The sequence below is a fragment of the Nipponia nippon genome, unplaced genomic scaffold (genome assembly GCF_047370975.1).
Source record: "Nipponia nippon isolate SJK-2023a ecotype South Korea unplaced genomic scaffold, ASM4737097v1 scaffold_8, whole genome shotgun sequence".
Taxonomy (NCBI): domain Eukaryota; kingdom Metazoa; phylum Chordata; class Aves; order Pelecaniformes; family Threskiornithidae; genus Nipponia; species Nipponia nippon.
Window position 1 is genome coordinate 32,984,615 of NW_028262402.1, and position 27,985 is coordinate 33,012,599.

Consider the following 27,985-nt stretch of genomic DNA (forward strand, 5'->3'; position numbering starts at 1 on the left):
AGTTTACTTTGAGCAAGCAGGAAATTAGACCTGTTATATCAGTATCTTCCTTTCTATGCCACAAGGATGATGGCTCCCTGAGAAAGGCTTTGCTGTAAAGGTCAGGCTTTAGGAGTGTCTGAAACCAGGATGTTCCTTAAACATCAATAGCAAGTTCTTCTTTAAAGGAACATGAGGAAAAAGCTGAACATCAAGCCACAAATGGGAGAGGAGTTGTGAGCAGCCAACAATTTCAACTCCCTGCCCTGCATGTCGCATAGGCAATAACCATGATCCAGAAAGTAGCTCTTTAGCAAGGTCAAAGCATATTGCAGAATTGATAATAAATATGAAATAACTCAGTTTATAAAAAATACCAATTAAAGAATTTATTTTCTTAGAAGTTGTATTATGGGAAGCATTAACTGCAACATTTGTAGGCCACATAAAGGTAATTCTAAAGAGCTCTTTGATACCAACTCTCTTTTGAAATGTTGTGGGATTTTTCGGAGTGCTCATTAGATTTACTTATCAGTTAAAACTTGACTATTTAAAGGTATGTAGTACGTATCAGGAGCTATACATATTGGAGACTAAACTTCCACAAAAGTTTGTCCATAGAGAGAAATACAATTCTAATAGTTTAACGATGCAGGTATAATTACACTGCAGGACCCATCCAGTCCTCCCATATGGAAACACGCTAGCCCTTTTTGAGGAATAGTCTTCTGCTACAGCTGAGGTGCATCGACTTCCCTGTCAGATTTCGTTTTGCAGTTCTCTCCCCGCATTTCTCAGAGTTGACAACTGTCTCCACCTACAGGCTGTAATGGTGTGTGAATATCCAAATTAAAAACTGGTGAACTTTTCAATGGCAGAAGCAAGTTGGAGACAATCTCCTTGTCACCCCCTGTTCAGAGTACCCACATCTCTGAAGCAGACTCTTGTGCTCAGAGAATAAGGGCAGTACAGCAGAAAGATGGAACTGGGAGTCCATTAGACACAAAAATGAGTTTTAAAAGATTTTCTTTCCTTAAAAGCAATTTCATGCAATCAGTGCATGTTTTTTGACAAAAACAAAGGGGAATCTTGACCGTTTATTTCCAAATACATTTTGCATTTAAGCAAAAAAGGAAACTTTGCCAATTAAGGCTGATGTTCCACCATGACCTCCCCCTGCTGTGCAGGTACTCCTGCACACAGAGGGTGTGCAACAGCCCCACAGTTACAGAGGGAAGCGGTTCTCAGACTCCTTGGATCGTCCTCGTGCCTCCTTTTTTCCTAACAGTGCTGCCTCCACGTACATATGCTGTCCCCTCCAATCCCCTAGCCCTCCAGAGCCCTCCTCAAATACAAAGGTTCGCAAGGTCTATTCCCCTCCTCACCTCCCCAGATCCTGTACCCGTAGCTCCAGCAAGGCTAGGCTCCTTCCACCCTCCCCAGACCTCCTCCTAGCCTGAGCTCCCCTCACCCTCTGGGTGCTTTGCCAGATGCCTGACCCTGGAGCACCACCAGAGCTTTCCCCTCCCTCTCCCATGATCCTGCACAGCTCTTCACCCCTGAGGTATTACCCAGAAATACACGCCCTGCTACCCAAGCCCTAAGACCCTCAGAGGGAGCCCTCCGATGTTATTGAGCCCGTGCCACCAACTCCACTGGTTTTGGCACCACAAAGAGGGGGAAGAAGAGGATAGGGAGCAGGAGAAAATGCTCCTGCATCAGTTTTCCCACCCTTGTCCCACCCGCAATGTACAACCTGACATGGGCCCAGCGCCACAGCAAAGCTCCTCTCGGGGCTGGTGGAGAGGACGTGGCCGCTCCATATAGACATGGGACAGAAGAAGTTTTCCGGCGGCTGTTCTCTCTCCCAAGTTTCAAAACCACTGACTTAACACTTCAGTGTATTAACACTGCGGGGAGCCTTTCTGTAAAAGAGTTCTGATTTTTTTCAGTTGAACTAGTCATTTTACGTTAAGTGCTTTTCATTGCGTTTATCTCTGCAGACAACACAATTGAAAACCCGCTGCAATGCAATGTGTTGCAAGTAGCTTATCTACATTCTTCTTATATTAGAGTAATAATTTACCAGTGTTTTCCACATGATTTTGTTATGCCTTAGATAAAAGCTAGCCTGGACATGACAAATCATTACAATTACTTACTTATTAAATGGTTGCTATGCTTTTCTGATGAAGACATAACATAATAGGTACCACATTAAGTCACTGGGGATTTAGGCAGGAGGATTTAGTTATAAAATAGGCCCCAACTTCTTTATGCAGTCAAGGCACAAATGATCACAACTGGAAAACAAATTCCCTGTTTTGTAAAGATGAATGCTTCCTCCAAAAATGCCTGCAACCGCAAAAATGGAAAAGCATGTTTTAAAGTTATCTAAGGTATTTTCACAGGAATGTGCACAAGAAACAGGCCGAAGGGTGCCAGCTGTCACACAGCATAGGCAGAACATTGTCTTCTTCAGCTAAAACCAAACCACACCTCTCAGACCTGGGAGCTCTTTTCATCCATTTGGAGTGAAAGACAGGAGGACACTCCCTTATGGTTTTTACCATCCAGTACAGACAGCTGACCTTTGCCTGTCTGCCCACTGCCTCTCCAGACCCTTTTCCCTACAGGCATCACAGCAGTCCCTACTTGTGCCAGGGTATGGAGTCGGTGGGTAGCCAGCTGCCTCTCTGGCTAGCACACACTTAGGAACAGGGAGGGGAAATGGCAGGAGAGAAAAGGCAGGGGACAAAGGCGTTACTTTTACTGAACTAAACTTTCTGCTACCGCTGCATGGCAAACCACTCCTAGAGGACTGCTAAAAGCATCAGGGAATCAAACTAAAGAAAGCAGCCTCATATTAACTTGTTGAAGAGCACAACGATATCCGTGAATTGCACTCTCTCCTTTCAGTGAAAGGTTCTGATCATCTAAATTGAGTTTCCAAACCTTCATCAAAATTGCTGATAGTACTAACTCTCCTCTAGAAAGGCACAGCTTCTATTTACTGAAAAGGTCTGAACTAACAAAGTGGTTTGTTCTTTTTCATTCTGTTCCTTGCTTTTATTTATAATGCATTATGCCCTTAGTTGAACACACATAAAAGCTTCCTAGTGTTAGTGGTACTGTTTTAACTGCAACTAATCTGCCTGCTTAATTTTGGACCTTTCGGGGGGGGATTTTTCTTCCTGTTGTATACTAGCATAGAAAAGCTGAGATCCTGTGTATTTAACATGCTTGAGAATCAAGTGATATTAGTTTTATTCAGGATGAAACAACAACACATTTAATAACCCATCAGACAGTGGGTTAAGTGTTCATGCAGTTCTTTTAAATTATACCTTTAAGGAAAACATTTTTCCCTAGGTCTCCAATAAAACAGACTTATATTCACTCCTTGTATTTAGTAAGTATACACCTGTGAATTTGTTTTTAAGCAGATTCTGTCTCTGCATACAGTTACAGAGCTCTTGAATACTCCACATTGGCATTATAATCAATGCTATAAATAGAGCAGAATAAAAGAGGACTTTTCTATAGTGTATGTATAAGGCAGCTACACAGTATGGGCTTTCTAATGAAGCTGCCCTTGGTTCTGTGAAATCAAATCGGCTACAATCCCAATCAAAATCTCTTCAACTTCTGCTTATCTAGCAGTCTAAATGGTGTTTTTTAAACACAGACACAGAGAAGTTGAGTTCTGAATTCTACGCCACAGTCCCATTGTATATATTTCTGTTCATGGTTTTCAAAGTCTACAGATGTACATATCCAAGTTTTTGTAGATGCTGTTACCAAGTAAATGTTTGAGCTGACTTAAACATGGCTATAAACTAATGCATATCATGTTAGACCAGACAGTTTCAAAACTATTGCAGTCCTGTTAGAAAACTGTGTAGCTACATGAAAAATACTTAATTCCAGCACAACCATAAACAGTGATTCTAGAAAGTTAAAAATTTTACAGCATAAGTGTAAATTTAATGATGTGTTTTCAATACCTTTAAGTGTATCTCCAAAACCATGAGCCTCTTTTTCAAAAATTAAATGGCCTACAGAATCAAGGAAAGGAAAACCGCTGTAGAAGTGTTCATGATTTTGTGTCTCCAAATCAGGTCCTGCCAATTGTGGTTTTCTTCAGCACAGTAATGTCTATGCTTTACCATGTTGGATTCATGCAGTGGCTCGTTGCAAAGGTATGTAATTTTGCCAGTAGGTTCTCATTTGCCTAGTACTGGACACTTCTTGAACACATCAGTGAACTGTAGCATTGGCCCTGACCAAGCTGCAGGGGTAGACATATGAAAAGTAGTTGTTTATTTTTAACCTAGAAATGGTTCCAAATGTTACCACTGCAAAATCCTAATTGGCAACACATGGCACACTTTCCTCCCCTCAATCTGGTTTTATTGCTAATGTCATAGTAATTGTTAGATTTGCCTGGCTAGCTTTAGCGTTCCTCAGATGCTATACTTGCTTAAATCTTCCTTTCTGCCTGCCCCTCTCTCAGCCCCCAAAGTGCAGTATGGAGGCTACGTCACAGGCAGTGGCTTTCTGCTAAGCATTGCAGTAGCAATTGCATATACCTTCTAATCACAGATCCCCAGAATAAGATCAGAGGCTCGTTCCTCACCTCATGCTCAGTGTTCATTTGTGTCAGGTCCTAGGTCCAGTGCCGGTGTCCACTAAGCTAAGAGCAAGTCCACAGAAAGTCCATGTCCTGCCCAGTCTGCCCAATGAACTTATCATATAAGGGAAAAGATCTTCCTCCCTGGTGGTAGTTAAACCTTATTTGAAGTTACCCTTAAAAAGTCCTTTGTCCTTCTCATTCACAGGATTGCTATATAAGCACCACAAACCCCACCTAGCTGAAACAGTGTGCTAAAATTTCTGTGAGGCATTTTTAGCCTTAATCTAAATGTCACATTTTTTTCCCTTCGTATGATCCAAGTCCCTTTGGACAGGTACATAAGTAATAAGGACACATCAAAATATCTGCTTTGATTAATTTAGTTCAACAATTTAGTGCCCAGGAGGAGCCTGGGGTACTCTCAATTCTGTTAAATTATTCCTCCTCTGGCTTATTTCAACATGTTACTATTAAATGAATGTGCCATATCTTGAAGTTGAAATCATTAACTCTGGAAATATTGTAAGCTGTCTCAGAACTCTTACATTGGCATGATTAATTCAAGAAATGCATGGAACAGGCAGACCAATGTGGTTTGTTTGTTTTTTTTTCTTTTCTTTTTTAATCATTTTAGGTTGGTTGGATAATGCAAGTTTTCATGGGGACAACTCCTGTTGAGTCTCTGGTAGCTGCAGGTAACATATTTGTGGGACAGGTGAGTTGGAGCATAGAAAAAAATGCTAGCACAGGATTACTGAATATTGTGAAATATTGCTGATCAGTGAATATCTGTGTATAAAAAAATCATCATTTCATATGAAGCTAGGACTCCAGTCCAGCAGGACTGGTGGTTGATTTCCAGAATTACAGTATGTTCATATGTCAGCAGTGATGCACAATGGGGTAGGTTTGGGAACCATTTGTTTTCCTAATGGAAAGTCAAGCATGAATGTAGGTGATAGATCTACCTTAAAATGACTACCAGACTACTCCAAGGCTACGAAGAAATAACAATTTCAGGGTTTTTTTTAATTGAAAAAGCCTATGGGCTGAAAAGAGGGCACATGAGGCAGGCAAGCACAGGAGAGAGAGACAATGCAGAAAACTAAGATCCAGGGCTGGCTGTGCAAGGCCTTAGCCAAAAAAAGCATGGGACAGAGTCTAACAGTCCATTTTAAATGGGAAATTCATTAAACTCACACTACAGCAGTGTCTTTCCCGGGCTTCAAAGCAATGTAGAAAGATCACCAAGTAGCATCCAAGCCCAAAAGCAACATTAGCATATCAGTCATTTAGCAGTGGTGCATCATTGTATCACACTGCTTCAAGATTTAAAGCCGTACCTCTGCATGACACTGCCTCCAGGATGTGCTCGCACACATGCCAGAGCCGCTGAGAGCTTTAAGCTTCCCATAGCGGCTGGTATGCATGTTTCACTGGATACACAGGCTTACCTGCAGCTCAGACCTGTGGCTGTCCCTAACTCACTCAGAATTGGATTAGGATTTCTTGGCAATTTCATTGAGCCTTGGGGGACATGGTAAACCAGCAAGAATTATCTTCAGACAAGAGGGATGTTGGTACAATATTCCTTCTTGGGGTAAAAAAAACCCAACCTATTAATATTCAGAGCACTCATTAGCACTAAGATTAACTAGTCAAAGACACCTAAGAAAGTGTGATGCAATCACTCATTTTTCTTCCTTGTTAATAAAAGAAACCTCTGAGGATTTATTAGGAAGTTCTTAATTTGGTGGTTGTTTTTCACTTCCAGACAGAGTCTCCTCTCCTGGTACGGCCCTACTTACCACACATCACCAAATCTGAACTCCATGCAGTCATGACAGCTGGATTCTCAACTATTGCTGGAAGTGTCTTAGGAGCATATATTTCTTTTGGGGTAAGACAGGGAAAGAGAATTGGAAAATATACTGTTTATCTGAAATCACGTAAGTATAAAAGCCCAGCTAAAATGCTTTGGAAGTATGCCTGAGTCATTCCCATCTTTTTTTTTTTTTTTTTTCCTGTGGAATTAACCACAAAAATCCTCTGTCTTCCAACAGTAAAAAGGATACCAATATCTGGTCTTGAAGATATTGTTAAGTAGCACAAACATCTACCTAAGTAATACAGAGAGACTTCCTGCCATAGTTGCAAGGAAAAGACTGATTTGTATGCTTTCTTACAGTCCAGATAAACTGACATATGGAATATACTAACTGATCAACCCTCCCACTTCTGTGGCAGTGATATAGATAAAGTCCTTCAGGAACTGTTGCTAGCCATAGCAGCCTAAAGAGTTGACTTGCGACTGAGGTTCTAGTGATGCTGTACAAACATGGGTAGTAAATGTCTCATCTGCTAAGGGGCTGGCAGCACAAAGCCAGAAAAACAGGGCTGAAGATGTGATTTATGATCAGAGTCATTGGAGGATGGCTGATAAATATATTAGTTCCGTATCTGAATAAAATACAGTGGAAAAGCAGAGGCAAGAAGGGATGATTGGCCAAAAAGACCAAGCGAGTAAGAGAAGAAAAGGAGAGATGGAAATATGCAGAAGCTGGCAAAGAAGCTGTTTTGTGTAGAAATTTGTGGAAGAAGGGGTGAAAGGGGAATAGAAGAATTTATGTTAGGCCATGTAATTTTTTTTTTTAAAAACACAAAGTCAAGGGACAAAAACAATTTTCTGCCACTGCAAGGTATACAGGGGTTGTTAAGGAAAGCGGGCTCTCACTCACCTGCTCTGTTATTGTTACACCCAGCTGCACTCAATGGACCTAGGGTTTTTTGTTTCTTTTGCCTTCTGCCTTGTCACTAGGGAGGAGTGAAGCAGTTTACCTCTTGGGAAGATTACTACATACTTTTCACTACTTAGACTTTTCCTGTCTCCAATTGGCTTTCTCCTGTATTGCTCATTCTCTTATTTTCCTTATGAGCAATGTGAACTTTTTAATGACCCCCTGTAGAAAAATAATCCAAGCATCTAAAAATTTTAATTGCTTTCCTCCATGTTTGTGCATGATGTGGTTATCACAGCATATTTTCTGTCACCTGGAATTCTAGGTTTCTGCCTCCCACCTACTGACTGCTTCTGTCATGTCAGCACCAGCATCATTAGCCACCTCCAAACTATTCTGGCCTGAAACAGAAAAGCCTACAGTAACTCTGAGGAGTGGCCTACAAATGGCAAAAGGGTAAGCTGATCTAGGCTCTAGTTAATAGTAATACTGATGCAAAAATGAGATTTGGAAAAATAGCTCCTCATACATAAGCTTTAGGGTTAGTACATGGTAGATGTGCAAGCAATAAATTAATTACACACCAATATACCCCAAATGAGTAATTTGTGAATTCAGGTGCAGCATGCCCCATTATGATGTATGGGACAGGCACAGAGATGCCAAGAACCCGGGCCAGACAATAAACCCTCCAAAGAAAGAGGGAAATGTCTACCTGAGGTGAGCCACCAAGAGGTTTTCCCATTTGCTCTGTTGCTGTCTTTGCTTTGTAACAAATCTGTAAATGCAAACATACAAAAGCAAAGGTGGAGCAATCATTTCAACAATGACAGCAGCGAACTTGTTGCCCATCTGCTGGGAGACTCACTTGCCTTGAGAATGACAGGTAAAGTAAAAAGCCTTGTAAGGAGCTGTTCCTGAACAGTCTGGGCATGCCTGCAAGAAGAGCAGTGCTCACTCCCCCATCCCAGTGGTGCCACAGGCAGTCACAGTACTGAGACCAGATTCAGAGCTTGCCCAACCCCAAATCTGCCAGAATTCATCCTCAGGGCACCAAAAGCATATCCTCCAAGTGGCTCCCATGAGGATCAAGAGCAAAAACCTACTCCACCTCATCATTATTTTCCCTCTGAGTGAACACACAGCTTCACTTGTAGATTTCTAATCAAGTCCATGTAACTTTTCGTTCTATGATTTGTCCTTGATTTAAAAAATGTTCACACTCTGGTTTTCTTTTCATTGATAAAGTGAATCAAAGAACCTGCTGGAAGCAGCCAGTCAAGGTGCCTCTACCTCGATCCTGCTGGTGGCGAACATTGCTGTGAATCTGATCTCCTTCCTTGCCCTGCTGGCTTTCCTTGACTCAGCCCTCTCTTGGGTGGGCAGTCTGTTTGACTATCCACAGCTGAACTTTGAGGTATGGTCTTCAGGTCCTGCATGCAGCTTATATACATGCATAATTTATCTTTCTCAAATTAAGTGCCTGTGTGGTTTTGTTGTGGTTTTTTTTGGGTTTTTTTAATATGATCTAAACCCATATATTTTTATGTGCATATTCTTGAAAAATGTCTTTACAGTCAAAGGAAAATTGTTGCCATGTAAATATTTCTGTATCCGTTAGCCCATGTATAGTTTCCTTCTCTGGTGCTCTTGCTAACAAGCGGAATACGTTTACAGAGGACCCTATGCTAATACCTGCCTCCTCTGACTTGGCAGTGCAGCAGATCTGTTGGTTACACACTTGCCAAGCCATTAACGTCTCCTTCAGTGCAAACGTTATTAAAGTGGCCTTAGTTTCAGAGAGCCTCATCAAGTCCTTAATTTAATGCTCACTGGCTTCACTTACATAAGAACACTGGGGCAAGGCTGGACTCATCTGAACCCATGCTTACTCAATACCACTTAGTTCTCAACACAATTAAATTGTAAAACTGCACCCAAATCACTCAGCTGAGCAAACAGGTTTTAAACAGGACTTCTTTTTTAACCTAGGTCAATACATCATTTTTGACCCAATGCAACAATCTTGGTTCAATGGTTTGGGGCTTTTTGTTTTGCAAGCTCCTAATAAAAGCACCGTGTCAAACATGGATATGACATTGCAATAAAGGTGCTGCAGAAGTGAACAGACATTCATAGGAGATGTGGCTTCAGCAATATTAAGATGTTACGCTGCACAGCTTCCACAGATTGTTGCACTGCACAAACACGCACAGCAGAGGAAAGGCACAAGTATGCCTACCTCAGCCATACTTATGCAAGGGCTGTTATTTTAAGAACTGCTGGATGGAGTAAGATTTGGGCAGACAGATAACCCACAAGGAGCTGAGACCCACAGACACATTGCATTCAACCATGTGTCCCTTTTGAGAGACACTAACCTTTAGCCTTTTGTGGGCAGAGAAACCAACCAGGAATAGTAACTGCTTAAACACCTCAGTTACATTCACTAAAGACAATCCAACCAAACCCTTTCACAGCTGGAGCTATTTTCTCTCTTATATAAAAATAAGCTATACTTTGATATGGGATTTTTTTTTTTAAATTTGCATAAAACTTTTAATGTTAGGAAAAAAAGGCACAGCTTTAATTATGTCAGATGCACAGCTTTTATGCAGAGACAAGTCTATTGTTTATATCGGTTGGAGCCCAATAACCTGGTAATTAAACATGTTCATTAGCACACTTGATTTAATCAGTGGAAAACCAAGACATCTCAATTCTCTTATGAGCTCTTTTAACTGACCCTCCTTCTTTCCTTCAAACACTATGCCCAACCTGAAGCCACTGTTGGGGAAAAAAGGCACAGAAACTTTTGTTTTACTTTAGGTGTAAAATTAGGGACATACCTATTACTTCATTATATCTAGATTTTGTGTTACTCTTTCAAAAATTACTCAAGTGTACCATACTATTAAAAACCCTTAGTCTCCCAGACATGTTGGCAGTAAGAATTCAAGGCCAATTTTCCTCTGCTGAAATAAAACCATCTTTATTTTCATTTTAGAGAACTTCTTGCATGCCATTGTTCTTTGACCAAATGTATCTTTTGACCTGCTTTGTCTTACATATTTTGCAGAACATTTGCGCTTATGTCTTCATGCCATTCTCATTCATGATGGGAGTAGACTGGGAAGACAGTTTTATTGTTGGTGGACTACTAGGTTACAAAACTTTTTTCAATGAATTTGTGGCTTATGAGCGGCTCTCAAAACTGATCCACAACCGAGAAAAGGGCGGCAGCATGTACATTAATGGTGTGAAACAGTATATGACTGTAAGTAACGTTTCCTGTTCTACAGATTTATTGGATCTAATACTTTTCTGCTGAAACTCATCTTATTTTTTAATATCGGTACAAAAGGATAATGGTGGCATATGACTCTAAAGTGTGTTTTTCAGTGGCAGAGTTCAATTATGAAAATGCAGCATCACTTTGTGAGGCTGCCATAACTGTCATCATACTAGCTATCTCAAACAAACATAGCAAAAGAAAGGCATGGTTTTGGGGAACATGCAGTGTGCCATAGGACACTGCTCATAAGACCAAGGCTGTCTTCAAGGTGCGTTTCTTCTTACCTCATTCTTAGCTAGCACTTCCCTATGAAATACTCTCCCAGGAAAATCCTGGGCAAGAACTGGAGGATCCTCCTGCCCGCAGAGGTTTAGCCAAGCGTTAAGCTTCAAGAGAGGCATCCAGCAAGCTTTAACTGATGGCATTTGTTACTGGCACACCTCTGCTGGAGGTTATTGTCCCCTGTGCAGAGGGCAGTAATACAAGACATGGATTACATGGTATACATCTCCCTTGCCACACTAAGTCCAACCAGTTTGTTTCAATTGCCAATAAAAGTTAGTCTGCATGAGGTTTCCAGCCAAAGCCTGGGCCCACCTCTCATTCACATGTCCAACAAGATTTGCCCAACAGGACGTGTAATTCCTACTACAATTCACTGAGGAAGAAACCTAGAGGATGGCAATACAAAGGGCATGCTGGGTGTGTGCACAGGGGCAAAGAATATGAAGTGATCAAGGCTTGACCTTTGCAGACATGACAGCTCCCCCATCTGGCATCCAAATGCACAGACCGTGCTGAATTTGTCCTCATTCTAAGCACAGGCAACAAAACCCATGGTATCTGGCTTTACATCTGGACTGGCCTTTCTTCCTCAAATCAAGACAAATTGTCTCTGTACAGGACCCTTAATTAGGAAGCATACTTTTGTAGAGCTTTTAATCTTCATTTAATCCGGTCAGATGTTGTGGATACCTGCCTTACATTCAAAATCAAAAACATGTTCCTGGCCACTTGCATTCCTTATTACCAGAACATATTTCACACGTGGAGGTAGAAAGCCAGGCAGTCTGATCAAATACTCACACACTTGCCTGAGCATCCATTACCAGTATTTCTGCAATTCCTGGAAATAGGATCCTGGGCTAGATGAACCTTTGATCTGCCCTGCTATACTCATGCTACGTTCTACAGGGGGAATATGGCTCTGAACTTCTAAATGAGTGATTTTTTTTTTTAGTCTGGAAGTCAGCATTAAAATGCAAATCCCATCGACTGTATGTCACCTTTTTTTCTTTTTTTTTCAGTAAGACATCATATAGAACTTCCATGTTCACTTCTAATACCTACATAGAGCTGTATAAGCTTCCATGGTAAAAAACTCTGAGATATAAAAATAATTTTAGTTCGTAACACAAGTAAAAATTGCCCAGTAACCATTTTAATTATGGCACAACGGTTCAGGTGAGAGCGCACTTGACTTCCACTTTTAACTCCTCTTCAGCTTCAGAACTGTCTAATACATCCAGGCACAGATATTCAGTCAGAGCGAGCAAACAAGCGGTCTTCTGAACTCTGTCACCTGTGTCAGTAATAACAAGGCTTCCTGTTTTGAGAGCTAGGAAAGTGCAAATGAAAACAGGGAAATCACAGTACACAAAGCCTTTTCTAGGAAAAGCAGGTAGAGTGGGTACTTGAAAAGCATTTTCCTGCATATGTGCAGAGTGATTGAAAATATCTACAAATTGGTTTTCATAAAACAGGAATGGAAACAGAGAAACTTCTAATAAACAGGAAACTTACTAGAACACTCATTTAGGCATCCTCAGCTTGGGCCTAAAACACAGTAAATAGGAGTTCAGAGCTGTGATGGGGAAAAAAATCCATTTGCTGAGATATATTGCCTCCTTTCCCAAAATGTTTGAACTAGATTTGTCTCAAGGTTTGTAAGATTTGTAGCCTCATTTCACCAAAAGTCATTTTGTGTCCTGTGAGGGGCCTCGTCACGGAAGTAAAGGCCAACTCAACCTTGCCTCTGCTCTGAAGTCAAGACTGAGCTGGTGTTGCCCAAGGGGAAGAAGGTGGCTGAAGTCAGGAAGAAAATAAGCCGCGAATGGGGATTCCAAAATCATAATGTCCCTCTGCCTGTTATCACATCAAAGCACCCACTCTCTAGGAGACCCATTTCCCTTTTCTTCCTCTGTGCACAGGGTAGAGCGCACACACAGCAGCTTTGCACATGGAGCCCTCAGCTTGTTCAGGGACAAAGAAGTAAGGGATACATACCAAAACTTGAGGTTTCAACAGTGTTATAGAGGCAGTTCAGCTATGAACCACAAGCTGAGTTAAAGCTCTCCGATTCATACTTTCAAAAAACAGCAGCTAAATTGCCACTAGTAAGATAAGAATTATTTTTTGTCTGTAATTACTAGTACTCAATTCAACAAAGCACAGCAATATACATGAAAAATAAAACCATCACATGGTTTATGAGTCCTCACACAGGCAGTGGGTCTGAAAGCCTGCACCTTTCAGCAACAGAATGAGCCTACATTGCTGAAAGCTGCACAGTGGGGCAGCAACCAAGGAAAGCAGTGATTTCAGTACTCGGAGCCCTGAGCCACAATGCCATGTTTTCAGACAACTAAATCAGCACGAGCTGTCTCAAACTACTCAACAAGGTGTGTGTTTGTTTTCCAGGTTCGCTCTGAAGTCATTGCCACTTACGCTCTTTGTGGGTTTGCCAACTTCGGCTCTCTGGGACTGGTAATAGGAGGCCTGAGTAAGAACACTTCTCATGGACAATTTATTTGGCAAGCAAATCCCAAAGAGAACACCCAAAGGAACAGACTGTGGGTGAAGCTCAACAGTGTTAGGGGCTGAGCTGCTGCTCTGCCAAGACCCAGCACCCAACTGGGCATGGAGGGGCTCCCAGACGGGCACAGGGTTTTGCGTGGAGGTACTGGGAGTGGGGCTGAGGGCAAGGAGAGGGGACCAAGGCCTGCCAATAGGCCTCCCTGTCCAGCCCTCACGCTGTGAGCCTGAGCTGCTGCCCTTGGGCTTCAGGAGGAGCAAGCCATCTCTGTAGCCTGCTGGTTTGAAAGACAAAGTTGGCTGTTTCCTCTAAAAATGTCACATATATGTAGCAGGCTTATAGGGAAAGAAAAAAAAAAGGCTTTTCAGATCTCGAGGGAAAAAGAAAAATTGAAAAACCACCTGGGTTCTTCACCGGACAGCCAGAATTGCTGGCGGCCGCCTTTACCCTGGCGCTCAGGTGGGCTGTGCGGTGCCAGCAGTGGGGCACCATGGAGGAGCAGGACCCAGCCGTGAGGCCAGGCCCCGGTGCCGTGCCTGGGGTTTGCATCTGAAAGCTGCCATCGGCCAGCACAGACGTGCAAATTGCTAAAGCAAACAGAAGTCGCCATTTTATACACAAGCCACCTTCTTAACAGAAAGCTGACACTGGCACTAGGCCTTCAAATGGCCCACTAAAAATGTCTCATTTTCCCTCCTTGTTTCTCCTGGTTCAGACTGCAGGGTGGGAATTTCCTCTTGTGGTGGGAGAGGCTGGCAGGTTCATCTTCTTTATATGTATTTATGTTTAACGCATACTTTTAATTTCCATCCTAGCAAGCATTGCCCCCTCAAAAAAAAAGGAAATAGCTGGTGGTGCTTTCAGAGCAATGATTGCAGGAACTGTCGCCTGTTTCATGACAGCCTGTGTTGCAGGTACCGTACCCAAGTTTGGTGTCTCCTACAGTCAGTGACCAGAGGGTGGCAGTGCCTCAGTACGATAGACACAGCTGGGCAACTCCTGTCATTCAAACGCTAGTACTTTAGGAAAAAACGTTCCTGAAAACTGGAATATGAAAAGATTTATTTTATTTCTTCCGTTTTGTCTCATCTCTTTTTTTTTGTTAGTCTGTGTGTAACACATGACTTATGAACAAAGCAAGTTATAGATGAGTTACAATCCCTCCTCCACACCTCTGGCTACAGAAATACAGAAGTAATTATGAAGCAGGAAAGGAGAGTGTAACAGAGAAGGAGCAAGAGGGAAGCAGAATAACTTTTTGCCTTAATGTTAAATTGATATTTTGGGCTGATAGTATTCCCACAGAACATTTAACTTAATGAAACTGTCCTAAGGTGGGACTCAACTGCAAATCCTTATTTTCAAAGTCTCACCTTCAAGCTGAGTAAAGAGTAACAATGCAACAGCTATTTTAGGGAGGGAATTAAAAAGAACATAATATTAGTGATTCAAAAGATTAATTAATTGACCAGATATTATGATTCAGCAGGTAAAATTTATCCCCAGTATTTAACAGTCCCTTTCCCAGCTGTCTTTTCTGAGCATGTGATATGCAGAATTGCATGACGAAGGTTAAAGCGCTCATATTCCTCCGGTGAAGAAAGATCTTGGTGCTTTATGTAGCTGAAAACATCATGCCTGTTTCTGCCTCAGCTTCCCTATCCCTTTGTGTTCACTGCAGCAACAGAAACATACACATTTCAAGGATAGGCCTGCACTATTTTCTGAAGGTTATAGTACTAGTATGCTTGAAATGTCATTAGTCTTACAGCCCTCCATAATATTTTAATACATGGCACTACTCTCTATAACTGAGGGATCAGGAAGTCTTACTAAAATGTATCATTTCACAATCCTGGCCTTAAGAATAAAATTGTGAACAGCCACTAGGAAATCTTTCCAAAACAATAAAATCTCCTTTGGAAAGAAAATCACATTGCACCCACTCCTGCTATGACAAATGCTTTTTTTATGCCCAGAAGAAGGTAAAAGAGCCAAGCAATTTCTACTACCCCAGTTAAGAACATATTAAAAAAGTGTTCGGGTTTCACAACACTACATACAACAAGGAGCTGTCACTTTCATGTTTTTATGTCTCCATTCCTGCAATGAATGCTGACATTACCATTTATAGGAAATTTTGGACAACATCTAGCAAAGCAAAGGTAAATAAATCATAACTATCTCCATTTAAAACAAAAGAAAATGTCCTGTATTTACTTGCACTGCTGTAAGTGCAGCATAGTTCCATTTTAGTTAATGAAAGCACACTGGCCCAGCAGTGAAAAAGCGATTAACATACCTTTTATTAGCATTAAAAGGGGCAGAAAACCAAACTGTTCTAAGTGTAACTGGTTACCATAGTTTAATTTCTACATATTAAAAAAACATTTGTGGTCACTCCTTAATCCAGTTATGTAAAATTATTTGGATTTTTTAAAAATTGCACAGTTCAAGGGTTTTAATCTTGCACCTTTACAGAACCATCTTGGAGAGTGATTTTGTATCAGCCAGAACATTTCATCTGACCATGCCCAGATCTTATCTTCTGCTTCATTACTCATTAAGAAAATTGTTACTTACTTCACAGGAATGCTGACTGTCCCTCATCTGGAAGTTCCTTGCCACATCTTATTAGGAAATGCCTTCAACTCCACAGATTTCCCTGCTAACAGCACAAAGCTCGTTGAATGCTGCCAGCAACTCTTCACCAGGTATTGAGGAACTCTTTATCCTTCTGTCAGCTAACTTAGGGAGCTCACATATTCTCTAAAAGCCTAATTTTATTTTTTGCATTTGACTTTTTTTTCTTAGGCACCTGCTTTCCATGAACTTGCATCTTTTAAAGAAATGAATATTTTAATGCTGTGAATTGTTTTCCTTTTCTTGGGCATTTGTCTGTCACATGCCAAATACAAACAGAACCAAGAGAGAACTCAAAACATCTTTGTCCAAACCTGAGCTTCCTGAAAGGCTAAAGATGGATTCTCATGTAAAGATTCAGTGGTCTAGCTCAGGCTCATCTAAAATATTAACAAAAAATGAATAAAATCTTTCAACTAACATAATGTTAACATAGTATCTGAGGGTAACTCTAGCTGAAAAAAGCCACGAGCTTTTCCTTCTGCTGTCTATGAATCTGGCTGAAGATAATAGTAATCATGTCTGTTTATGTAGAAAACCTTACACACATCTGAAGTAGTAAAATATTCTGAGCTAAATTGTATTTGATAATTCTCTATCCAAGATAGAGAAGAAAGAAATAATGATATTAAATAAGGAATATATTCAGACACACTTAACACTATCTCACAAAGAACCAAAGGTCTATGTATTTAGATTATGGCAAGAACCTTTTAAATTTATCCCAATGTGTTGTTTTTTTTTTTTTTTTTTCCATTTTCACAACTAATTGCTTTAGAAATAAATACTCTAATTCATCTTTTTTTCCATGTTGTTGAAAATAGAAGAACTTAATCCTTCTTTTCACATTTCTTTTAGCAAAGACAATGCTCTAAGATTGAGCACTTGTCTACAACAAAAACATACAATGTAAACGTAACAGTGATGTTGCTGTAACCTAACCTGCAAGAACTCTCTTGACAAAATCCTCAAATAGGGAAATTTTTCAGAATTGTTTGATTTCACTGGATCTTCCTTCACACCCTCTCACTTAACTAAAACAGGGGGGTTTTGTGTGCAGTAGAGAGATATCTTGTTACATCTTCTTAGTATCAAAACTTGTGGCAACTTGAAATTTGTTATGATGTTTAACTCCTCATGTTAGGAATCAAAATTCCAATTCTATCTTGAGGTGATTTTTTTTTGTATTATTCTTTTGATACATATATTTTTTCCTTTCATGCCTTGGCATAAAATGTAGCTTTGAATACGGGGATATACAATATATAAGGTGGCCTTATTTTTATGGTAACATTTTTAGATTTCAACTATTCACAAAAATGTAATTTAAAAAAATTATTCATGTTGGTATCAAGATCACCAGCTCCTGCCTGAACATCAGTGCTTGCATGTCACTGCAAGGAACTTCTGTTCTGGCAACCTAATGTTCCAAATGAGTTTACTGAACCAGTGTCAAAAACTTTTTTTCACAGTAAAAATCATGTGTGATATTGGGTACATTCCTTCATTCATATTTCTTCATCACTCGGACTTTTCCTCATCACACTAATTTTAACTCTACCAGGTTGCTACAAAGACAAGAGCTTGCTCTGCTTTCGCTAGAATCAGTGTTGAGCAAATGCTTCGAAGATGCAAAAACCTTGAATAGTGAAGTGAAACCCTCAATAATTTCAGTTATCTAGGAAGATACACCCAAGGCATGAGGACTTTATACAGAAAACCAGGCATCACCCCGATAAAAAGGGAGAACATCTGGTCATGACACAACTGGTGTTTGGAAAGTCTTCTCTCTGTTTCATTTCTCATCAAAATTTTAACACATTTAAAGTTGCTTTGGAGAAAGTGTGTGTATTTGTGTATGTACATATGTGTATGCATATAGACATATACTATATATACGTACAGAGACAAAAGGAGCATATCTGATTTCTGCTTTTATCTCCTTCCCCAGTGTAAATCATTCGCAGGAGATCTTCCCTGGAGGAAACTACAGCCTGAGTTCCTGGAAAGGATGTTGCCAAATACTGGATCAACCTGCTTTTCATTGCACTTGGATTAAGCCTTAATTTTGGGGGGGAATAGATCAGAAATCACAGCTGTGTTCCTTGGTAGAAAGGTAATAAAAAATTTCCTTTTCCACAACAAGTGTGAAACCCCTGCACCAACTTCTGTTTTCCATCTCTTGCCAGCCAATTCCTCTGACTTGCTTGGAATTACTCATAAATTAAACTGGGATAAATGCAAGACACCTCTTGCTGCAGATCTCTTCTCCTGTAACAGATCAGAAGAGAATGAGAACATTTTTGAGCCTAATTCTCCTGATTTCATTTCTGCCCTGAAACTGATGATTCCGTAGAATGAAACTGCTGTAGGCAAGAAGAAAATCACATTCAGAGGATTTGACTGCCACTTACAGAAAGTTGTGGACTAGAAATAATATTTAGAATTGCCATCCATTCCTAATAGTATTTCTGCTCTTTTTGATGCCAAAGGAGTGTTTTTACTGCACGAAGATAAATGACTCTGTTCTCAGAAATCTCTGCACATTTCTTCTGGTAACTATGGTTGCGCATGAACTGAACTGCTAACGTGGTGCACTGCACCAGCTTGGTCACTGAAGCACCTAAATCAGGGACTAGCTGCTGTGGGCCCCAGTCCCCCTCCCTCTGCCCACAGAGGTATCCAGGCCACACCTTGATCCAGGAGGTTCGTCCCTGTTTAGAGGTAACTCATATGAATGGAAATGTCCAGACTCCAAGGAAAGTTTCCTGTATCAATTCTTCACAATCTTTGTTGTTAACAATTGTGAAAATTGATCCTGGAGTCACCAACCAGGAGCTCAGAGCAGTATTCCTACAGAAACAACAGAGCTGTGCCGCAAATGAAATGAAATGTGGGTAAAATCAGGTCACAATCTGACTACTCCTTGTGAAAGCAACATTAATGGATCTTGAAGATGTCTAGAAGAGCCTCTTGAAGAGGAAAGTCTGTTACATTTTTAAGCTTCAGATCTTTTATGGACTCAAAACTGAAAAGTTCTTTGCAGATTGTTTTGCAAAAGATTGCGAGATATATACTCCAATCCTATGACATTGTTAATGCCAAAGACTTGGAAAAAAAGCTAAGAACTGAAGTACAGGAACATCAGAAAATCCTGACATACCCTCCAAATAAAACTTGTGCAGATGGAAATGAACCAGTCTGTTCCGATAAAACAATAACTAACTTTTCAACCTTCCATTAATTATTGCAGAATCCGTTCTGGGAAATCCAGATTCATAAATGTAGACAGCTGCCAGTACAGCTATTTTCAGGGGACATTTATTTGGACTTATTGTAAAAGACGCTAGTTTCCTGTAAAACTCAGTTTATTAATGTAATCCTCTGAAAAATTATAAATGCCAGTATTACTACTACTTGTGATTTTTATCACGGGTTTCATGTTGTTAGGTGTTTTTCTTTGGCCTCATTCACCTAGATTTAGGAGACTGCATGTCAACTGCAGTTTTACTGTGCTTTTAAAGCATGTTGCTAATCCTGATTATGGCAGATATATGCTCAAATATTTTATGGAAGCCTGTGCTAAAGAAACTGCATGTGTTTGGTCCACAATTTTTAGCCAGCATCCTGGTTATAGCAGGGGTTAGCATTGAAATAAGTTTGGAGCTTGAAATAGAGAAATATATCTTTTCAAAGGAAATTAATGAGAAACATGAACTCTCACTGTCAAGCAGAAGACACCCCACACCCCCTTTTATAAGTGGCACTCTCCCTCCTTGCTCCTCCCTAGCATGCTCTGTTTAATATTAGCCTTTTGAAATGTCTGCTCTTCCCAGTCTCGCAATTCTAAGCTAGTTAAAAGGGCTGCTCCAGCTAGTAAAGACAATCATGCATGAACTTCTAAAAAAGTCTCTCATATAGCTTGAGGCAGCAGCTCTCCTCCTGCAGAAGAGATGTGGTGTGTTTCTTTTCTTTTTTAGGACTTCTTTATAGCAGGATTACATGGAAGGCTATTTTAGCAGAGGATATGTGACATTGTTATACCTACATCTGGTCAAAGAGATTGCCCACCTGGTTTGCTGATGGCTTAATCAGAAGATGACATACATGGGACATTACATCCTAATGTAGCAAAAAAACCCAGTCAAAGCAGGAGAGCATTGCTAACAAGTACCATCACGCTTTCAGGTGACTATTTTCCCTCTGTCCTTGTGATGGTGCTAGGAGTTTAGTGTAGAGGTCTTTGTGTCTCTCTTGACGCAAAAGGCAACTGTGCATTTCACCCACTCGGGGTTAACCTTGATGCTTGGACCCTGAACTTTCAGCATGCAGGAACATATCTCCAACAACACGATTGCCAGCGACAGTGAACCTGCAACACAGACCTGAGAAGAAACATTTGATTTAACCAAATGCTTGCTAGTACTCTATATTTGTATAGATTCAAAGATCTACATGAACACTTTGGAAATAATGGATTAAATAATGGATGAGGCCTACATCTGGCATGGCAGTGCACAATAGGTTGTAACTAATGCAGACGACAAGTTAATGAAGCACAGATGGCATGACTCAATCTCTCACCTTCAGAAGCTACACACTGGATGTCAGTATGTATCTAATAGCCTTGTGGAGCTTTGTACTGTAGCATTCACAAGGTGTTAGTTAGTCACTAAAAATCACCAGTAATAACTCCAGGAAATGTTTTACACAGTTCAGTGTACAACAGTTCCAGGAAACATACTGTGTAGCCCTTTCATGCTCAGAGCATATACAATCAAAGAAAACTACCCTTAATGTAAGCCAAATTCTCTCTGATCCCAATCTAGAAAAGCACTGAAATATATAAATGAGGCAAGGCTGGTAGGGAACAGGAATATTTCTATTTTAATGGGCTGAGAGGCAGTTGGAAAAAACAAGCACACTTTTAGAAACAAACTCTTTTTCCAGTTCTACATATCACAGCAGCACTTGCAACCTATATACCTTTGTGAAATGTGAATAATTGACTATGTCAAAGAGGCAAGTCATATACAGAAAGTTATGGAGCCAAGTAAGTGTTCTCCAAACCAAGTGTCACCTCTTTCTCACAGGCATGCGTAGAAAGAGGCAAGCTGCTAAAGAGACAGAATATGATTACCAATTCTTTTCTTCTGCAGGCTGAAACAGTTTTTGCTACACAGTGGTTAGGCTGCTTCCCACTATGTAGTGCCATAAATCCATGGTTCCCAAATTTTGTGAGTCTGTGGATCACTAACAGACCTCCAAATTTCAACTAGATACAGGTAGCTTTAAAGTCACTTAAGCATGTTGCTCAGCAGTGGCGTATAGCTGGGAAGGTGGCTCTGAACCTCAGCCCCACCAGCAGTGGCAGAAGACAAATCTGTGCCTAGGGCATTGGTGCAGGGCAAGGGAAGCTCTCTGCCCTCCTGAGGTTTGTGGCACGGGGAGCACAGAGCCCTGCTTGGCAGCCAGCAGCCCAGGAGGACGTGCCCTGGGGGCAGCTGGTGTGAGGCCCTGAGTTTGGAGTTTGTGGGCACAGTTCACTCACGTGGCACCATCCTGACTCTGCAAGCAGGCCCACAGAGTAAGGAGGTCTGGTGCTATCCTAAGCTGTTATCTGATATCAAACATAAAAACAAGTGGCAGGTTGCAAAACTTTCATGTTTGAGAGGCTGAAGCAAGTTCTCCTCTCGTTTGCATCAGTCTAAACTTGGTGGATCTTCACAGAAGCTGGAGTTACCATACACTTACACCAGTGTAAAACAAATGAGAACTTGTTTCTGTGGATCTGATTCTGATTTCAAGCTGGTTTTAAAGGCTATGCGTCCATAGGAGCCAATTGAAGTACTTCAATTAATACAGTATTGTATAACAATCAGTGCAACTGTGCACATGCTTCTGTTTTGCCTCATGGAGCTTTGAAGCGGAAAGCTGAGAATATTCAGAAAAATAGACTGGTGAAAAGCAGTTTACTTTTTAGCTCAGAACTACTTCATGATGGTTTTAGAAAGGAAAAAAAAAGTCAAAGCATTTTCTTGTTGCTATGGCATTCTGCAGCATAGGGATTCGCTATAGCAAGAGTGCACTACCTCAAAACGCATTGATCAGAATGCATGGGTTGCCATGGTTGCCATAGTTAAAACAGATATTTTCTTTTTGCTATATTGATTGGTGCCTTTGATGTCAGGTGGCTAGAAATGTCAGGGAGATGGGAGCACCCTACACAAGATTGCTGCGTGTTCCGTGGTGGCAAGTATAGATGGCAGTTCAGGACCATGTTTATCTAGGTGAAATGAGAAAATCTTGAGTTTTTACGTGCAAAATCTTGCATGTTACCAGGATTAAATATATGTAAGCAATATTATACTTGGGTCTTGTTGCTTACTTGTTTTCCACATGCTAAGGAAGTGTTCCTACCTCAGCATCAATTGCATTGCAACATTTGGAGTCCCCATGTTAGGGAGAATGGCTCCATGCATAGGAAAATAAACCTGGATTTGTGTCCAGTTGTGAGTTTTTCCACAGGCCCCATGGGTACTTAGGAAAGTTTCTCAGCTCTGTGATGTCTCTGTTCCCAATCTGTAAAATGAAGTAGTAGCCTTGGGGGTGTTGTTAGCATTTGCAGTACAGCAAAAATTGTTAAACAGCAGAAATGGGAGAGCAGGACTTTTGCAGTTGTGGAATTTTACACCTGGGAGGTCCCTCCATTCTGATTCTGTATTGAAAAGTAATGAGGAACTATGCATTACATGCCTAGTTTCTGTCAGAGGGTCTTACATGTGGATCAAAACAGATACCATCCCACCCATCTGACACTTTTCCTAAACTAACAGCTCTGGCTCAAATAAAGGCAGAAGATTGTGGATAGGTTCATACCAATGTTATTTCCTCCCTCTAAAGAAACACTATTGCACTGCGGTAGCATCTGACCTCAAATAGCAGTAGCGACACAAAAGAATTGGTGCCCATACCAAAGGACTGCTGATACATCGCACCATCACAGCTACCTTCCATAGCTGCTTTATTATCTCTATGACCCCAAATATTCCAAGTATCCTTAATTGCTGACTGAACTTGTCCTACAAAATTCTTATTTGACTCTATTTGGCTATGTGGCCATATTACACCAATTATTACACAGGGAAAGATTCCGAAGTCTCTTATCTGTTTACCTTGAATAATTTCTGTGTTACAGGTACTTCCCCAAGAAGCCACTGAAAAAAGCCTTTATCTATTTTCAATTCACAAATACTATGTAAAAGACATCCAGCCCTCAATTTTTTTTTTTAATAATCATGCCCAGGCATTTCAAAAAAGCAATTTGTCCTTGCAGGTACACACTATTCTTGCAAACAGCTCAGCTGAAGTCAACTGAGGTACTCTCTGTACTACTCGTTTAACTTGCATAAGTGATTGCAGTATCTGGCTTGACCTGAAACCACTTAGGAAAACTTGCAGAACTGCCTCAGAGCTATCAGTTCTCTCCTTATGCTACCTTGACTACCGTAATAAAACCACGGCAGAGCCCAGGCTGAGATTTCAGGTCAGGCTTCATTTATGAGGTAACTGTTGTATTCCCAAGCTTCTTGCTTCCTTCCTTTCATCCTTTCTTCTGGCCACTCCATGGCTTTACAGTAGCGCTGTTCACATCTTGCTTTCTCTAGCTTCTGCTTTTACTCTTGATTACCTTTGTTTTGGTTTCACACATCACCACAGGGGTGCTGGAATTCTTCCTTTCTCGGATCACTAGGTGGCAGAACACAATCAGTAACAGCTCTTCCCAAGAACACACGTAGGGATAAGTTTTTAGTCTTTTTTATTTGTATCTATACAGCCTGCTTGGGGCTTTTGTTGCTCAAAATTTCAGGTTAAATACTTTTATTAACTGCCCCCCATTTTCTGGTAATATAAAAATATGATATGCTTTGGCCAAGGTCGTTTGTTTTTAAGGGGCCACGGTAGGCACTCTGAATAGCTCCACTTTTCAGAGTGCCACACAGCCATCCCTGAGAATCATCTTTTCCTACAATGCTGCCTGCTGATCCCCCCAGATTTCTTATTACCTTTGTAGATTGTGGTGAAGGGTGTTGATGCCTGTCTGTAGGAACCTTCATGGAAGTAGTAGAATGTATTACGGAATAAATAAAGGCTTAGATACTGCAAAAACTTGCAACAGATGGTGGTATGGGGAGGGTAGTTGTACACCCTGCTACAATAGCCCCATTCTACTTAGCTGCAGGTAATATGGGGCTAAAAGTTTCTAAAACTCATGCATGGCCCAGAATAGCAACACCAGTAACAGTACCAAAGTCCATTTTACTGTAATCTCCACCACCGGCCCAGCTCTCTGCCTTGGGGCTTGCTGAACACAATAAGGCTTTTCACACTCTGGTATGGTTTTCCTTAGTTGCCTTGTAGAGGTAAGGGGGAGCAGGAGGAATCAGCTCACTGTGGTAAAGAGGGTTAAGAAACATATATGAAGGGTGACATATACCATGACTAGCTGCCCTAGAAAACGGTACCCTTGAAAAGGAGAGGGAAATTATGTATTGTGGAGAAAGCAATGACAAGACATCCTTATGAGATGTGACTCCAGTAAATGGCTTGTTTCTGGAGAATCAATTGTTGCAGTGTCTGGCAAACTATTTGCAGAGAAGAGGAAAGCACAAAGAACCTCCCTTGCCTTCCAGAGATACTAGAACCACTACTCAAGAGCTTAAATACTTACTGCTAAATATGGCAAAGTAATCCACTTCGCAGAACAGTAACCTGCTCCCAGTGAGCTGAAAGAGCTTGTAGAGAATTTAAAAGGCTCTTTAAAAGAGACTGGATGGGTATAGTCTTCTCAAAACCTAAAGAAGGTGGGTCTCTCCATTACTTTCACTCGAGATGAGAAAAGTTTCATCAAATAATATAAGACAGCAGAGCACTTGCTACCTACTTTGGGTTGTTCTTCATCTCTCAGATCTGTGATTGCATTAATGGAAACATTTGGGAAAGGCATACAGAAAGGCAAGGAGATGTGAGCACCCATCCTTCAGAAACCTGAACTGGAACCATCCACAAAACACTTTTGAAAAACCCAAAGGGCTCAGAGCTGGAGGCAGTGTGCTGTTGAGACAGGCTTAGATAGATTTGGCTTTCTTACGTCAGCTTTTCTTCATATTTCCCAATGTCAATCTATAAAGGCTGTTGTGTATGCTTATCACCGGAGTTAACTAAAGCCCTTGTGGGTGGTAGGAGGGGGGGGGGGGGGGGTGTTGCTCTTACCAGCAATGCCCAGCTTTGAAAAGGCTCTGTCTTCTGGAACATTGCTCATAAAAGCATTTTCAGTTGGACATGAAAGAGAGCATATTCTCCAAAGATACTTTCAGCTATTTCCAAAAGGTACATTTCTGTCCTGCAGACTTTAACTTGACTGTTTCCAATGAAGAATTTGCCAAACAATGACCAAAAGGAAAAGACTTGGTGGTCTAATTCACCATAGTGTTTTCTCTATATTCTTTTTCTTTCCAGGGAAATGCAAGACTTTAAATAGTGATACCTTCCCATTCCATGAAGCTTGTTGCCTAAAGTACCTTCAAAATATTAGTGCCAACTGGATGGACTTTCTTCTTCATGTCCGAGTATATTGCAATAACTAGAAACATACAATTCTTTATCTAATCATTGCCATTCTGATCTATAGAGATGGTGTCTTTTGCAGTTCCTTGAGGATTAAGTAGGATGCTAAAACTGTGAACTTGTTCCTGCATTAGAAGGCACCCTCACCCCCTTCTTACTCTTTAAAGAGTCCCTAAAATAGCCACGGGGAGGTGCTTTCAGCTGCATCTAGGTTTATTTCTTCTCTGAGGCAAGGTCTTTAGTCTGTGCAAACATCTTCCAAAATCTTACAACACAGATATCAGGCAAAAATGGCTTCTGCACTATATATATGTTCACTTACATGTGCTTATTTATGTGACAAAAAAATTTTTCAATGTATTTGACTCCCACTAAAACTATATGAGGCAGCAGCAGATAATGAACTGGATTCTTTTTGTGCTTTATCTTTTCTCAGATACAGCTGTTATAGTTACTTCTGCGCAAATCCAGTCATGTAATTACTCATTAGCCATCAAAGAGAGAAGTAGCCTGATTCCTGAGAACTATTTGACTTTGCAGCACTAGTAGTCAAGAAAAAAATCTTATCTGACAAGCTTGAATCTACCAAAGAATGTTCCAGTTGAACCAGACCTAATAGTGCTGGCCAAAGCAGAGGAGAATGGTAATTCTTCCCCTGGTTTATTTTGAGAGGGGACATTGAGGAAACCAGTTTTCAAAAGACAAAAAAAAAAAAATCTTCCATTTGCCAATATAGACATTTCAGAGAGACAAGGCTGAATCCTCAGGTCTTGGTACAAATGACCCAGGAACAATTCTGGTGGCATTGTGAACTATTACTGTTCTTTCTTTAAAAATTATCACATTTAAGATTCTTGGAAGAGCCTTTTATACTTATATGCCCCAGAACAAACTGCTGCTAGATGTCTTTTTCCTGATTGTGACAAAATAAGACTATAGTGATGACGGCTGTCTTGTTTGACAGCACTGTTTCTAGCAAAACATATTCTAAAACACAGTAGGTATAATTCTGAGTGTATTACTTTCACAGGGACCATGAACAGGCACTAATCTCCATTTTACTCTACATTGTACAAACAAATAGACCAAGCATCAGAGAGCTTTTGATCCAATTTTTATGGAATAAACAGAAAAAGCATGTGTAGAGATCAAGGCAGCAACAGAGACAGGTGCATAGAATAGTAATAATAATAGCACTATCGTAGATAAATTAAAGGCAGTACAAATTAAGCAACCATTAATGATATAATATAGAGCACAATACAAATATAACCAGGGCTCTTTTCCTAAGCAAGAGTATGAACGTGTTACACTTTTTTTCTATTTGTATAGCGTAGTCCTCAACCGCTGATAAAACAATACACTGCAATCAGATAATCTCTTCCTTTCACTGCTGTGCCCCATGTTTAATGGTCCATGGCTAGGTCTGTGTTGGTCAGCTCCATCGCTGACCATGGGTAAGAGCCAAAGTTCTCATTTGTTATCACAGATGGGCCCATGGGGCTTTGTTTCCACCACAGGCAAACCACTGCCTCCCAGTGGGTTGGTACTTGAGTTTTATATACATGTATCTTCTGAAGAGACCCATGTATTGCTCTAGCATCAGTGAGATTATCTAGGGGGAGTCTTTTTTGTTTTAAGCAGTGTTAGCACCAGCCTCTTCATCACAAGTCTAGATAGATCAGGACGGAAAATGTATGTGTCTGGCACTGCTGCTGGTAGCACCTGTGAAGCAGAAAAGGGGCAATGACGACAGACTTTTCACAAAACTATTTGTAAAGGGAGGGGGTGGGAGACAATAGCTTTGTTTGTGGTTTTCGTTTGCTTAGATTATAAATAGTCAGCTTGATAAAGTTCAAAAGTGAAAGAATATATTGGTTTTGCAATATCCTGTTCAGCTTTCCGCTCTACATTGAGTCCAAGGACTGGCCCATGAGGTCTAGGTGGCTCTGCTAGGCGGGTGGTGGCTCTGTGCTAGATCTCCACCATAAACCAGTGTAGGTGACGCCATCAGAGCTCTTCTGACATCAGTGGCAGAAGTTACAGAGCTGCCGTTGCTGGAGCACTCCTGCACACAAGCACACAGAACAGTCTGTTATGACAAAGTGGTGTGTTTGGTTTATGTGGCAAATATTTGGTAGTGGGGGGCTGCAGGGTTGGCCTCTGTGAGAAGAGACAAGGGCTACCCCTATGTCAGACACAGCTGGTTCCAGCCAGCTCCAAAACAGACCCACCACAGGGCACAGCTAAGA

The 27,985-nt window shown here is 40.9% G+C and overlaps 1 protein-coding gene across 1 annotated transcript in view; it reads left to right on the forward strand.

Annotated features, from left to right (window-relative positions):
• Window positions 1–18,184, forward strand: part of SLC28A3 (solute carrier family 28 member 3) — a 43,541-nt gene extending 25,357 nt beyond the window's left edge. The window contains exons 9-18 of the mRNA XM_087742035.1: window positions 4,101–4,181; window positions 5,250–5,330; window positions 6,390–6,515; window positions 7,679–7,809; window positions 8,602–8,770; window positions 10,433–10,630; window positions 13,349–13,430; window positions 14,279–14,377; window positions 16,054–16,177; window positions 18,058–18,184. Coding sequence (XP_087598161.1) covers window positions 4,101–4,181; window positions 5,250–5,330; window positions 6,390–6,515; window positions 7,679–7,809; window positions 8,602–8,770; window positions 10,433–10,630; window positions 13,349–13,430; window positions 14,279–14,377; window positions 16,054–16,177; window positions 18,058–18,172 — 1,206 coding nt within the window. The 3' untranslated portion in view covers window positions 18,173–18,184. The remainder of the gene's footprint in view (window positions 1–4,100; window positions 4,182–5,249; window positions 5,331–6,389; window positions 6,516–7,678; window positions 7,810–8,601; window positions 8,771–10,432; window positions 10,631–13,348; window positions 13,431–14,278; window positions 14,378–16,053; window positions 16,178–18,057) is intronic.
• The last annotated feature ends 9,801 nt before the right edge of the window (window positions 18,185–27,985 follow it).